The sequence below is a fragment of the Ambystoma mexicanum genome, chromosome 3p, assembly GCF_040938575.1.
Source record: "Ambystoma mexicanum isolate Mex_15411 chromosome 3p, UKY_AmexF1_1, whole genome shotgun sequence".
Classification (NCBI taxonomy): Eukaryota; Metazoa; Chordata; class Amphibia; order Caudata; family Ambystomatidae; genus Ambystoma; species Ambystoma mexicanum.
In genome coordinates this window covers 32907056-32922856 of record NC_090925.1, presented here as the reverse complement: position 1 = coordinate 32922856, position 15801 = coordinate 32907056, and the positions used below count along the sequence as shown (strand labels likewise).

The 15801-nt window shown below is 41.7% G+C and overlaps 1 protein-coding gene across 1 annotated transcript in view; it reads left to right on the top strand.

Annotated features, from left to right (window-relative positions):
- Positions 1-8548, top strand: part of LOC138579688 (trypsin-like) — a gene marked incomplete at its 5' end in the record, with an annotated part of 66861 nt that extends 58313 nt beyond the window's left edge. Inside the window, one exon of the mRNA XM_069649928.1 lies at positions 8393-8548. Coding sequence (XP_069506029.1) covers positions 8393-8548 — 156 coding nt within the window. The remainder of the gene's footprint in view (positions 1-8392) is intronic.
- Between the last annotated feature and the right edge of the window lie 7253 nt (positions 8549-15801).

The following is a 15801-nucleotide window of genomic DNA, read 5'->3' as shown; positions in this document are numbered from 1 at the left end:
ATGCAGTAGCCGTAGTAGTAATAGGATTAGTAGAACAGTAGCAGCATTCGTAGAACAAGTAGTAGAAGATGCAGCAGTTTAGTAGATGTAGTAGCCGTAGTAGTAATAGTATAAGTAGAACAGTAGCAGCATTCGTAGTACCAGTGGTAGAAGATACAGCAGTTTAGTAGATGCAGTAGCCGTAGTAGTAATAGTATAAGTAGAACAGTAGCAGCATTCGTAGAACAAGTAGTAGAAGATGCAGCAGTTTAGTAGATGTAGTAGCCGTAGTAGTAATAGTATAAGTAGAACAGTAGCAGCATTCGTAGTACCAGTGGTAGAAGATGCAGCAGTTTAGTAGATGCAGTAGCCGTAGTAGTAATAGTATAAGTAGAACAGTAGCAGCATTTGTAGTACCAGGAGTAGAAGATACAGCAGTTTAGTAGATGCAGTAGCCGTAGTAGTAATAGGATTAGTAGAACAGTAGCAGCATTCGTAGAACAAGTAGTAGAAGATGCAGCAGTTTAGTAGATGTAGTAGCCGTAGTAGTAATAGTATAATTAGAACAGTTGCAGCATTCGTAGTACCAGTGGTAGAAGATGCAGCAGTTTAGTAGATGCAGTAGCCGTAGTAGTAATAGTATAAGTAGAACAGTAGCAGCATTCGTAGTACCAGTGGTAGAAGATACAGCAGTTTAGTAGATGCAGTAGCCGTAGTAGTAATAGTATAAGTAGACCAGTAGCAGCATTTGTAGTACCAGGAGTAGAAGATGCAGCAGTTTAGTAGATGCAGTAGCCGTAGTAGTAATAGGATTAGTAGAACAGTAGCAGCATTCGTAGAACAAGTAGTAGAAGATGCAGCAGTTTAGTAGATGCAGTAGCCGTAGTAGTAATAGGATTAGTAGAACAGTAGCAGCATTCGTAGTACCAGTGGTAGAAGATGCAGCAGTTTAGTAGATGTAGTAGCCGTAGTAGTAATAGTACAAGTAGAACAGTAGCAGCATTCGTAGAACAAGTAGTAGAAGATGCAGCAGTTTAGTAGATGTAGTAGCCGTAGTAGTAATAGTATAAGTAGAACAGTAGCAGCATTCGTAGAACAAGTAGTAGAAGATGCAGCAGTTTAGTAGATGTAGTAGCCGTAGTAGTAATAGTATAGGTAGAACAGTAGCAGCATTCGTAGTACCAGTGGTAGAAGATGCAGCAGTTTAGTAGATGTAGTAGCCGTAGTAGTAATAGTATAAGTAGAACAGTAGCAGCATTCGTAGAACAAGTAGTAGAAGATGCAGCAGTTTAGTAGATGTAGTAGCCGTAGTAGTAATAGTATAAGTAGAACAGTAGCAGCATTCGTAGAACAAGTAGTAGAAGATGCAGCAGTTTAGTAGATGTAGTAGCCGTAGTAGTAATAGTATAGGTAGAACAGTAGCAGCATTTGTAGAACAAGTAGTAGAAGATGCAGCAGTTTAGTAGATGTAGTAGCCGTAGTAGTAATAGTATAAGTAGAACAGTAGCAGCATTCGTAGTACCAGTGGTAGAAGATGCAGCAGTTTAGTAGATGCAGTAGCCGTAGTAGTAATAGTATAAGTAGAACAGTAGCAGCATTCGTAGTACCAGTGGTAGAAGATACAGCAGTTTAGTAGATGCAGTAGCCGTAGTAGTAATAGTATAAGTAGAACAGTAGCAGCATTTGTAGTACCAGGAGTAGAAGATACAGCAGTTTAGTAGATGCAGTAGCCGTAGTAGTAATAGGATTAGTAGAACAGTAGCAGCATTCGTAGAACAAGTAGTAGAAGATGCAGCAGTTTAGTAGATGTAGTAGCCGTAGTAGTAATAGTATAAGTAGAACAGTAGCAGCATTCGTAGTACCAGTGGTAGAAGATACAGCAGTTTAGTAGATGCAGTAGCCGTAGTAGTAATAGTATAAGTAGAACAGTAGCAGCATTTGTAGTACCAGGAGTAGAAGATACAGCGGTTTAGTAGATGCAGTAGCCGTAGTAGTAATAGGATTAGTAGAACAGTAGCAGCATTCGTAGAACAAGTAGTAGAAGATGCAGCAGTTTAGTAGATGTAGTAGCCGTAGTAGTAATAGTATAAGTAGAACAGTAGCAGCATTCGTAGAACAAGTAGTAGAAGATGCAGCAGTTTAGTAGATGCAGTAGCCGTAGTAGTAATAGTATAAGTAGAACAGTAGCAGCATTCGTAGTACCAGTGGTAGAAGATGCAGCAGTTTAGTAGATGCAGTAGCCATAGTAGTAATAGTAGAAGTAGTACAGTAGCAGCAGACACAGAACCAGTAATAGTAGATGCAGCAGTTTAGTAGATGCAATGGCAGTACCATTAGTAGTATTAGTAGAAGATGCAGTAGTTGAATACTACTACTAATGTTGGATCTAGTAATAATACTACTGATAGTTCTGCTGTTGATACTACTGCAGCAACTGCATCTGCTACTACTACATATATTTTAGGTGAAGTGTAAACATTGCAACACAGTTGTGTCATGTGATGTTTCTATCTATGGGTTCACAAAGAGTAAAAGGTAACTCACAAATGAAAAGGGAGTTATAGATAACGTTATAGAGTTTAGAACTTTTGGTACACACTGTGGAGCTCAATATATCACTCCTTTGTTAAAGGATTGAATGCCAGTGGGATAACTCAGTTTATCATCCTGAGCTTTTGTCTAGAAAATACTATACAGAATAACTTGCTATTCTGTTCAAAATGTATTTTTATTTTAATGTTTGTATGTAACATCTTCACCAAAACATGCTAACAAACTATTTAGCAGTAGTACAAAAACAGAGAATCCCAACATTTGTGGAAAAGAATTTAGAAACAAAAAGGGATATTCAAACAGGAAATCGATTACGAAAAGATAAAGGCAAGAAATTAATTTCTAGACAACTGTAACTTAGAAGAAGGGACCACGGGAATAGCTAGGCTGTGTTCCAGCAGTGAGACACATTTGAGAGTCAGATAAGAGAGTGTTAGAAAATGTATTATTTAAGCAAGTGTATGGGAGCCCCTCTACGAAACCGAGCATGGTTCAGCTACCTGTTGTGTGGAATTTCTTGCACTCAGGATGATCTACAATGACATTTTCGCTTGCTGCACTCATCACAGAGGAGAAATAGCCATTTGCATATCAGTCTAGTTCCACCCACAAGAGCAGTCCAGCACCAGAATTCTTGGCAATTCTCTGAGTACCATCCACACCCTCAGACACATGTTTTGGCCTTGTTGGGCCTCCACACTAAGGTAAATCCGAGCCTCTGTAAGGTACAGTGAGCAAGGGGCCAAGTCTGTATTACCCTGGGTTACTAATGGTGAAACCCCAAGTTTTATAAATTAAGCAAGAGTGTGGGAGCTGCTCTACTGAGACTGAACATGGTTAAAATAACCTGTTCTATAGAACCTCTTCCACTCATGAGAGTCTACAGCCTTGTTTTAGCTCACTGCACCCTTTGCAGAGAAGAAATATCAATTTGCATATCAGCCTGGTCCCACCCACAAGAGCAGTCTTGAACCGAAATGTTAGGCAACTCTCCTCTGAACAGGAGTACCTTAAGCAACACCAGACATGTGTTTCAGCCTTGTTGGGCATCCTCAGTGAGGTGAAACCGAGCCTCTCTAAGGAAAAGCATGCATGGGCTCGACATCTGGATTACCCAGAGCTACTTTGGTTGAAACCCAAAGTTTTACAAATTAAGCAAGGGTGTGGGAGCCCCTCTACTGAGATGGAACATGGTTCAAATAACCTGCTCTATGGAATGTCTTCCACTCAGGAGGGTCTACACCCACAATATGTTGACTGCACCCTTCACAGAATAGAAATATCCATTTGCATATCAGTTTGTTCCTACCCACAAGAGCAATTCAGCACCAAAATGCTAGGTAATTATCCTCTGAACAAGAGTAGATTCTGCAACCCCTGACAGGTGTTTTGGCCTTGTCGGGCATCCTCAGTGCGGTGAATCTGAGCCTCACAAATACATTTATCTTATCTGTGAATGGTACAGTGAGTTAAAACATGATTGTGGAGCCTCCCAAGTGGGAACATACCCATACAACACGTAATGTGTCAGTGTTCGTTCTCTATAAGGGGTTTCACTCTAGGTTACCCAGCGTGATCCAGATGTGGACCTCTTGCTCACTGTGCTTAGAGAGGCATAGCTTCACCTAATTGATGAGGCCCAACAAGGATGAAACACATGTCTGGGGTTGCTGTGGGTATGCTTGTTCAGAAGATAATTGTTGAGCATTTCGGTTCTGGGCTGCTCAGGGAGGTGGGACCAGACTGATATGCAAATGGATATTTCTCCTCTGTGAAAGGTACAGTGACCCAAAACATGGTTGTATACCCTGCAAGTGGTAATATACCCATAGATCAGGTTATTTGTCCGTGTTCATTCTCGGTGGGGCTCTGCGACCTTTGTACAGAAAATGTATTCATACATTGGAAAACAGTGGAGGCAAGAGTTGCAAAGTGAGGCATTGTACAGAAGTCTGGAGCAGGGGAACATGAGCTAATAGTGGAGAGGAGAAGAATCAAGGACATGCCTAGTAAAAGATGGAAAGACCAAGAAGTTCATCATGAAGATGAACATGTGCAAGGGTATTAGTAGCCCAGGAAACTTGTGATGAGCAGACTGCAACGATTATAGATGTGCTGGCAGTAGATTTATTTTAATTTAATTGTATTGTTTTTTTATAACATGCTTAATAACTGAGTTTGATTTCTAAGCGTGGATGCGTGTCAAAGTGGAAATGCCTGTAGAAGAATTTACATAGAAACATTCAAGAGTGTGAGTAGAGGTAGAACATGAAAGTTACGAAAGCTGGGATAAAATGATATCATTGGGCAGACAAGTAAAGTGTCCAGATTGTGGGTTGCAAATACAGCCCCAGAATGACAGAAACTGAGAGGCCATGCAAGGCCCCTATTGTGAGAGTGTGGCTGGGTGATGTAGAAACCCATTGGAATATACAGGCCAGTTCAAAACATTGATTTCCGACATAAGGCCTGTTGAATGAACAAAAATGGGCCTCTTTTAACGTTACCAAAGTGGACAGGCACTCAAGTGAAGGAAAGTGTGCCTGAAAACCTAAAACAGCTGAATGTGCCCAATTTCTATGCAACATAAGAGTGTGATCCATGAATCTAAGTGAAGCCGAGCATATTGCATTGGACACAAATAAAAACACTTACTTTCCAACATCCAAAATGGCATAATTCAAAAGGAAAGGCCTACTTGTTTTTAAAGGTGAATACTGGTTTCCCATGGTAAACTGTGACCTATGTGTGAACAATGCAGAAAGGGACACTCATGTATGTTCAACTATTATTTTAAAGAAAAACTTTACTCATGGAGAGCCGGCCCAGATGCAATACAAAATGTAATGTGTAAAACACAACTTTTCAACTTAAAATGCTGTGTCCCTGGAACTCTGACCTCAAATACCTTTGCCTGGGGCCCACCAGGAAAACAGGTCCGTTTCAGTTAAATCCAAAGAAATACAGAGATTCTAGATCAGAATTGTGAAAGGGTCAGATGAAGCAGCCAAAAGACCTTTCACGACTGTCTTGACCCCAACAAACTGCCCCTCAGAGCAACTAATGGATCTTCAAAGACTGTGTAGAAACAGACATTACTGATAAGCAGATGTCCAAGTCATGTGACTTTGGAGAAATGGAAACTCATTGGGGGTGAGCTAGATGTTAAACTGCAGTCTTCTATATTAATGACTACTATTTTAAACACATTGGACACCTTTTCATTAATAATAGAAGAAACCTACACCAATATGGGCTCATTCAGGGCTCATTTCGAAGATCATAAAAAGCCTATCAGTTCTATGTAAATATTAACCATATCTCATGCTTGTAATTTGAGTTAGAGAAGAAAATGGGTTTGTGACACTCCAATAAATCAGAAAAATCAGAAACTTAGTGAACTGATAAAAAGCAAAATGTATGTGTGTTTTGTGAAGTTTGATATTTATAACTATTTCAGTTCATAAATAAACCACAGAAAATGATAGTTCCTCCCAGGAAGGTCAGACCACAATACAATTAGTGTCCCCTGATTTGTCATAAATTGTAGAATTCAAAAATATATATGTTTATGGAGTTATCTGAAAAGAGAAGATAGTTTCCATGTAATGACATTCTGAGAAAACCAAATATGTAAAACAAAAACGTCATTTTAAATGATGCATTTCTCTCCTCACCTCATTATCCATATTCCATACCTCCTAAACTCCTTGCACTATCGGCTGGCAACAGGGGATTAATGGGAGGGGGGAAGAGAGTGTCCAATCCGAAGCGTGGAAATATTGATAATGTGTATGTGTCATCAGCACTATACAATATCAGTTTCAATCTGAAAAAAAACAACTAGCAAGAGAGACAAGGAGAGACCAAAAGAAGGAGAGAAAAAACAACCAGAGGAGGGAGATAAGGGAGATATAAGCACAATCAAGACAGATAGGAAACCCTGGGACTTTTTCTGGGGACTTCTGTTTGGCAAGCTGGGAGCCCTATCTGAGAGAGTCCTGTGGCTGGTGGGACCTTGCTGTGGACAGAGGCCTGAAGTTTGAGCTGCCTACCTGTTTCCAAATCAGGGTCTGAGACCTGGCTGGCCTCCTGAGTTGAAAATAGCAATGTCCTATGTAAGTAGATATGTCCACAATGCTATCCATTGTGTTGGGAACCACCTGCCTTAATCATTTCCATTTAATTGTGAGTGGGGGGGGCTGAAACTGTGTAGACCCTTAGAACATTTAACTAAAGTTAATTCAATTAATCCCGATATAGAAATGATCACAGGGTGAGTTTTGTTAAAATTTGAAACTAGCATATCTCATTCCCAGTGTGTTACTGCCACTATAGCCGATAAAGTATGTGGGTGACCCTATTTTCCCATTTATTCCCAAACGAGAATCCCAAAAAGCCCTGCATGTCATTTTGAATATAGTGAAGGTCATAACAAGGTAGGAGATATCCATGCCGTTATTAGCGGCATGGCTACCCCCTTACCTGGTACCGGGTCCGGGTTCCTTGAATGAGGAATTACCGGGCCATTCCGACCTTGGAGGGCCCTGTAATTACTCATTCAAGGAACTCATCCCCATTCCCATTCCAGCCCCCATAGGGCTCAATGGGAATGGGGAGGTGCTAACAACGGGCCCGTTGTTAGCACCCTGGTCTGCTCGTGGGACCCCCTAAGGGTGCCTGGTAAAACCAGGCGTCCTTAGCGGGTCCCGCGAGAAGACTTGTAATGAGGCGGTGAGGCATTGATGGCTCTGACACCCTTACCGGCACCGTTAACTGCTTACCGCCTACCATGTAATGACCCCCAGTGTGTTCCAAAACAAATGTTCCCATTGAGTTTATTTCCAAAACCCTGCGTTTCCAAATAAAACCCCAAATGCAATTCCCTATCTATTCCCACTCCCTGAACCTCGTCTTTGAACTCAGGGGTGTCACAGATGACTGATGCCTAAGGGGGCGCTGGGAGACAGGAGCATGTTGATGAATGAAGTGAAGATTTTGCATTTTTAAAGTGTCTTATATGTGAAAGTGCAGAGGAATCCCATTGTGCTGATGTGCATTTCAATCTGTGTTGTTATTGCAATTGAAAGTTTATTCAAAAATACATGGTGTTCATATTGATGCAAACAAATTTCACAAGTGATTATTGTATTGTGCCGCAGAGTTGGTGGTTTTTGTTATTGTAAAAAACATACTATCAATTGTGTAAACGTAAATAAATATATACTGTTATTTCTATAAACTGGCCTGGTTCCTGGCTTATTGGTGATACAGGGGGTATCAGTTGAGTGGTATTATACAGGTTGGAGACCTAACCAAATTAGAATCTGATAAACGCATTGTTGTATGACAATTTGATTGGGGGGAAACTCCCCGAGTTGAGAGTGAACGTCCAATAAACCGTGACAAGATGCAGAAAGAAAAAATGTGTTCAGTAGCCATAAAAAAAGAAAATCTGATTTTCAAAATTGTTAGAAGGGACATTAGTTGGACTTTTCATTAAAAAGTTGGGAAATGCTTTAACGGAAGGTGGATGTAACCTTCTAACGAGTACAACAGGACCTTTTGTACCATATTGAATATGGTAACATAGTTCTGTCCCTACTACAATGTAAGGGTGGCTGACAAAACCATCTAACAAACATAATTAGAGGACCCTGATCTATCAATATATCTGTTTGAGTCTTTCTCCCAATATAATGCAGTATGTTTTGCCTTGACCGAGACAGAAACACAATAACTGTCTGACCGTTCAAGTGAGAAAGAAAAGAGATTTTCTATGAAGCAATATCTATCCATTTCAACTCTACCATTCACAACAACTTGAAATATTCACTAATAATTCCTTTCTCTTCCTCAGGGTGACTCAGGTGGCCCAGTCGTTTGCAAGGGCGAGCTCCAGGGTGTTGTCTCCTGGGGATACGGGTGTGCTCTGAAGGACAACCCTGGAGTGTACACTAAGGTGTGCAACTACACCACCTGGATCGCGGACACCATCGCTGCTAAATCAATCTAGGAGACTCGGGGATATCGCTCAAGCCTCCAAGCAGCCTGTGTGCTGTGAGTAATGCAGAAGATGGAATAAAATAGTATATCATTTCTTGATTGTGTAGTTAATGCTTGTGTGTTGTCCACAACTTCGAGTCTTGAATAAATCTTTTGCATTCTTCAAATATGAATCTAAAATGGTGGATTTGTGCAGTCAACAACTTTAATAGTCTCACTTAAATCACAGAATTTCTCAAATAAAGTTTGAAATGTGACTTTTATACACACGAAAATGTCTAGAAAATCCTGGACTATCGGAGAATTTTACACCAAATTTTGGTTATACTGTGCAGGCATTCACAAAAATACAAAAACATTACCATCTCAATTCCTCCATTCATGTCCTGACTGTATGGAGTTTCATGCAGAAGGTTCATGACTGAGTCAAATCTAAACCTGCCATGAATGTAAAACTATCATGTTTAGTTGCTTTCTTTTCGAAAGAGGCACACATGAATGTACAAGGCCAAGTCAGAGTTGGATTTTTCAAATGCATGAAAATGATGTCATTCTATTTTGGGCTCAGTTGCACACATTTCCATTGATGTAGAATGGAAATGTATGCTTTGTAAGACTTTTGTCTTTGATATGATGAATGCAACTTGTATGTGTGTGTTTATATCTGTAAAGCACTAACTGTCGCCCAAGAGCATCTATGCACTGAGAAATGTCACAAAAAGCCGTAGAATAATTATAACAGGTACGTTTTAAGAGCTTTACAAAAACTAAAGTGATCAGTAATTTCACAAAGCTGTTAGGGTAGAGAGTTCCATAGGGTAGGGCAAGATCTGAAAAGGAGCGTCCTCCAGCTCGTGTTTTGCAAAATCTCAGAATTGTCTATAGAAATTGAGAGGCCCGGTAAAAGAATCTCAGAGGAGTATAGCGGGTCAATTTGGATTGGAGATAGAGAGCACCAGATTACAGTAATCAAGAGATCCCATGATTGAAGAAGCCACAACTGTAGGGCAAAGATCAGGCTCTATAAAAGGAAATATCTTTTTAAGAAGTTTCAGTTTAAGAAAACCTGAGTTACAAACCAAATCGATCTGAGCTTCTCTTGAGCTTGAAGGCAGAAGATTAATCCTAATGCCCTTGACATATGCACTGGGTGCAGGACAGGGCCCCAGAGAAGCAGGCCTGTATTCAGTATTCCAGGCCTTATTAGAGTCAGGGGAGCCAATTAAAGGAATCTCAGTTTTGTCCCCATTTAATTTTAGACAGTTCAAAGATATACAGTCTCCAATAGCAGATGAACATGGCCTCAGTTCGGATGGAGCACCAGACTCAGGAGAATGAAGATGAAAGAGCAACTGGGAAGTCATCTGCATATGTGTATAAAAGCACATCAGGTTCTGCAATAAGGTCACATAAGGGCAAAGATAGAGATTAAATAGAAGAGGAGAAAGAGAGGATCCCTGACGGACATCACATGATAGAGCTACAGGCGTAGAGCGAAAAGGAAAACAAGATACGTTTGAGTGCGATCCATGAGAAAAGAGGAGGAACAGGATAAGGAAGAACTGGATTGCCAGACATTTGCTGGTGGTGAAGAAGGATACCATGGTCTGTAGTATCATTGCATTCGGAGAGGTCAAGGAGAATCAATACTGCAGTCCTGAAGCAAAGCCGGTTCGTCCAGAAAGGAAATCATGGCTGAATCTGTGCCCATCAGGGGTCTGAAACCAGATTGGAAAGGGTCTATGAGATGAGTTGATTCAAGGTATCCAGAAATTGGGGGTTGACAATAGCTACCATGAGTTTAATTATAATTGGAAGACGATAACATGTGCATCAAGCTTTTCAGGCTTTCATGAAACTACACAATGAAGCCAATTTCAGTTTGAAAGTATTTCATCCAACACATCCTTTCTTTCAATGTGTTAAGATGCTTTGCACATTTCAGGAGATCATGTCTTCTCATTCTTTGCAATCCCCCGCACCATCCACAGGACCCATTTAGATGGTGCAGGATACAGCAATGCAGCTAACATTGTGAGAAGGGGGGAAAGCATGATTTAGTAAACTGATTTTATCCATTTTCTTTTCAAATCTAGTCATTAAAGTGTAGGGGGGGCTCCTTATATAGATCGACCTTGAGGGCTGAAATCCTGATGGGTTATAAGCATATCCATCATTAAGATTCATAAGGAAAAATGTACATGCATTTAGAATCATTGTTTGCAAATGTATCCATGAATATTAATGAGGGGTATCGTCAAAGCCTGGCATGGACCGGCACTCGAGGCCTAGAGTTGGACAACCCTGAATCTACACTTAAGAGCAATAAAGCAGATCAACATACAAGAGATATCCCATTGTGGTAACAACTCACAGAACAAGAGAAATGTCTAATGCATTAGGCAGCCGGTAAAATAACAGTCAGTGCATTCACCAGTGGGACCCATCCCAGATGCCCAACATCTTTGGGCTAAATTGGACGTTAGCGCCGGGATATTGTGGGCCGTAGCTGACAGGACTTTGCTCACCTGCTGACCTCTCAGCAGAGGACAGGATACTGCTGATAAACAGTGACTGTGACACCGTCGTGGACAGCACCTTAGCAAAGGCCTGTCAATTACTCTTTTGACACCCCTCTCTGTTATCAACCGCACCTTTTCTTATGCGTGAATGATTACGCGATTGGAACTTTGATGGGCCATTTCCAGCTGAAATCCGAACCACAGCTTCTAACAAATCCGTGTCTCTTCCATGATATAAAAAGTGGGACACTATTTTGAAAACTTAGTTTATATCCATAATGGCTACTAGTTTGGCACATACAACAGCTATTGGCAAAGCCAACAGTTTTGGCTGCTGTGATGGCAACAGCTGGAAAATGGTGTGATACGTAGGCATATGCTAGCAGAGCCTTGCAAATTCCGATTTAATAGCGATACACAATTCAAATCTGTTGAACAGATTTAAAGTGGCTAAATGCACACATTGTTAAGACATTTGTATTAGACTAGTAGCACATTTACAACTGTAATTCAGCCATTAAGTGTCAGCTGGCTATTTAGGAATAACACAGGCAAGCCAAAGTTTGATATTACTGCTTGACAGAGCTTCCACAAAGATATCCCAGCAGGATGTTTTTCGGGCAGGGATGAAGTGGGTGGAAATGGCCAATAGCGATCAGCATTGCTTTGGGCAGACAATGGGTGGGTAAATAAACAACACCCACAAGCTATATGTCCTTCCTCAGATGCCCCCTCCACCTAGCTGTACTACAAGCCAATAGGTCTGGCTTAAAGATGGCACATAAGAGCCAACTTATAGCCAAAACTAAACAAGGGGTTGCTTTTATATGAGTATTCGAATTGTCTTAAGATCATGCTTAACAACAAGCTGGGCATTTGTGCAGCATATTTATTATAGGTGGGTAACCCTATTACAGAAAACTTGTTCTTGCATGTCTTAAAATGCTGAACAAATAGTGGTGTGAACAGAAGAGTGTTTTAGACTCACAGTAACATTGCATTTTGGGTCTTTCAGTTTGTGTTCAGGATGTGGAAAATAGAGCTACAATGCAGAATGTTGATTTAAAATGATTCTATGTTGATTATTTTGATTATTTTAAATTAAAGTGATATAGTTTTATAAACAAAAACTTTACACATATAATTCAACAAATGAACACAATTAGTCATTCCTTAAAATCCAAATTCATCATCTCCAAATAATCACATAAAAGAACATGTTATTTGTTACATATAAATAAATCACAATCTCTAAAATAATGATAATGAAAGGAAAATATCAGAGGAGACAGAAACTACTTAGGCAAACAGACAAACCAATAAATATGTACATAACCATCAATTATTCAGTTATTCACATCATAGGGATGTAATACATATATTCAACTCTTGCAGGTATCTTTCACTGCTTTTTCCAGATAGAGTAAAACAGGGCTCCGCCCCCATGGGTGTAGATAGTTTCTATTCTGAGCGACAATTCAGACCTCGTAGCATTAATAGTTAGGTGTTACTCAGTCATTTATCAACATTACACCATACTCTGTATAGTGCTAAATGGAGACTGGCATTCAAGGTGTTTAAGCACATATACCAGAATGTATCTTCCTTAATGTGATTCAGGTCATGAACGTAACTGCCATAAGGTGGATTTATAATGAGCCCAATTTTGGGCATAACATTAGAACATGTCTGGCAGTTTCAAATAAAGTTCTCCTTTTGCAAATCCGACAGAAACGTTCAGCTTTAGGAATTGCTCGTTCACAGCCATTCACCATTAACACCGGAAGATGATTAATACGTAATAGTAGCCGATAAATACCAAATCCCTTTATCGAACCCCGAACCATCGGCCAGAGTGATTCTATGGTCGCCCCCGAACTGTTGCATGGTATCCTGTATCTGCATCGCTTCCCCTCCCCCAGTAGAACTCCTGTGAGCCTGTAGCACTATATTGAAGGAACTAGCATTCACTTTAAACAGTAGGACTAGAACTCTGTTTCACACTTAACCAAGTTAAAGGAAATAACGCCCAGTCTCCAGTCCCCTCATCCTTTATCTTTGACAGCTGCAACTTTCTCAGGGATCAACTTCTACAGGCCTTCGGCTCTATCAGTGTCTCAGAAAATATATACTTTGTCTTTCCATGTAACCTTCAGCTTAGCTGGTCTGAGCAGTCCTGCTTTCATGCCCTGGGCTAGAAGAGCTTTTTATAAAGCATGTTGAGTTTCTTCCTCCTCTTTACTGTCAACCTTGTGCTATTGGGATTCCAGGTTGTCTTTCTGTGCAGCGGTTTTTAAGATTCTCTCTTAATCCCTACCATCTGACAGCTTGACAATGAGGGTTGATCCGGACATAGATTCTGAAGATTTAGTAGACAGGAACATCTTAATCTTGTAAGACTTCTGTATCATAAGGGGTCTTATTCAACTTCTAGCTCTAATAGGTCTGGGAGTCAGGTAGACACAAAGGTGACTGTCTCATCCCCCTCCTTGCCAGACAGGAGGCCAAGGATTCTGATCTGCTTATCTTGCATCACGTTTTCCAGTTATTCAAGCTTGGTTTCCATAATTCTGTTCCCCTTGTTAAGAGCGCCCATCCCCTTTCCCATCCGTTCCACCATTGGGGTTATTCAGGAGCATTGTTGGTCTAATTCTGAGGTTCTTTCTTTGAGGGTGTTGGTCCTAGTTTCCAGTCGTGCCACTTTCTCATTCATTTTGTCAAACTTGTGTTCCAGCCCAGATACTGACTCCTCGAAGGGCCCAAGGGCCGCAATTACCAGATCCTAGGGGTTGGGGGGTAGTACGTTTGTATACTTTCCTGACTCGGTTGCCTGTTATTTGACATGAAGAAGTCTGCATCGGCCCCTTTGTTGTAATCTGGTTTTCCAGATTTCATTTTACCGATTCTTTTGCATGGGTTATAAGATACACAAAGCTGCAGATAATGAGTACACACCCTTCTTGCTCAAGAAAATCGTCAGTGATTAATAGGATACCAACCGTAGTCCGTTCCTGTGGTGGTGTGTCCTCATACTGTTACTTCCAGAGGTGCTTTGTGCTTCTGTAGCTGCAGTGTTACACAGCTCTCTTCCTATGCTCTGGTCTGTGGAGGCTTAAAGGACGGCCCTCATAAGTAATGTCCGCTCCCATTCATGCCTCGTTGAGCATGTGTAAAATGTGGGATACTGCCCATATCAAAGATGGCCACCGGCATCCTACTAATGCCTGGGAAGCGCGTCCACTAGGTTCGCATGCCAAGACCCTCAATCGTCCCAATGTTAGGTCGGTTGGGGGGGCTCCCACACTCTCCCTTGCTCCTCGCTCACTGTCTCTCTGCTTGGTCTCCCCTCGAAGCTCCTGTGTGGGCAGCGCACTCAGCGAGTCTCCAAGACTCTCACTGCTCCGCACTCCGGTGCGATCATTCCTTGTATGCTCTCCACACCACAGCTCACATGCCAAGGCTTTCTATTGTCTGTTAGCAGGCTCTAGGTCTCAAAGAGCCCATGGAGAACCGCGCTCCCAGGCCAGTGCACAAGGCTCTCAGTGGAGACACTCCCACACTTGCCGCCATCTTGGTCACGCCCCTGATTAAATGTTTTTAGGGGCAAAATTGTGCCCTGCCGTTCTCTGTTGTTGACCTCTCAGGCTATCACATTACTGGCACTGCCTCAGTTCCGTGCCACTTATTTTGACAAAAGGATATATATGATCACCAGCAGATCAGGACACCATAGATTCTAGGTGAGCAAACTGACTATAGCAGAACCAACCTTAGTTCCCTCCCCTTCATCTGGCAGTCACCATAGTTGCTGAGGGTGGGCAGAGCTCTGCCCCACAGGAGACTGGATGAAACTCTTTGCTATGCCAAGCTGTGCATTCTGATTGGGTTTTGCATGTGTGGGACTGTCAGTCCAGATTCCCTGATGACTACCATGGGTGACAGCGGAGGGACTACTCAGGAGCCGCGGGAAAAGATTAAGGCCTGGACTACTGATGACTTGAAGAAATTACGATAGAACAAACAAGTGTGTGCGTGTGCATGTGTGCACAGTCTTGGAGGTGTGCATAACATTGTGAGGGTGGTCAGGTGTGAGCAGGAATGGGTGTGGTATAGAGCAGTCAAGAGTGCCTTGGTAGTGACTAAGTCAGTTCTAGGGCCTGCACTGTGGTACATGGCGTACAATGAGAAATTCCAGGGCTATCAATGTGACACAGAGGCAACTTGGCAGTTCTAGGTCAAGAAATAGGGAACATCCGGGGCAATAGCATAATTATGGGACAAAGGGAGTCACATGGGAAACCTCAGGCTCAGTTGGCTATGACACGTGGTAGTTATATGGCCAATGGGAGTGATGTGTCAATTCAGGAAGCACATGGATATTCCATGGGGAAAATCAGAGGTCAATGTGACAGGTCTGTGGCATTGACAATGGCATAAGGAGAAAAAAAAGAAAGGAGTCCACAGAGAATGGCATGGAGCACATCTTGGAGCAATGAGACTGACATAGGGCCATTTGCAGGGCCGTGGGGCTATTCTGATGGAGAAAAAAAACGAGGGACAATCAGGGACTGTATGAGGTGGCATGGGACAGTTATATGGGCAGGAAATAGTCCACTTGGGGTGCAATAAAACAGTTCTGGGGGAAATCTGAATGTCATAGGGCAAATAGTCGGGCAACGGGGCATCTTTTCATAGAGCTCGGTGGCAGTGAGGCTGTGAGGCAATGGGGCTAATCAGGCTC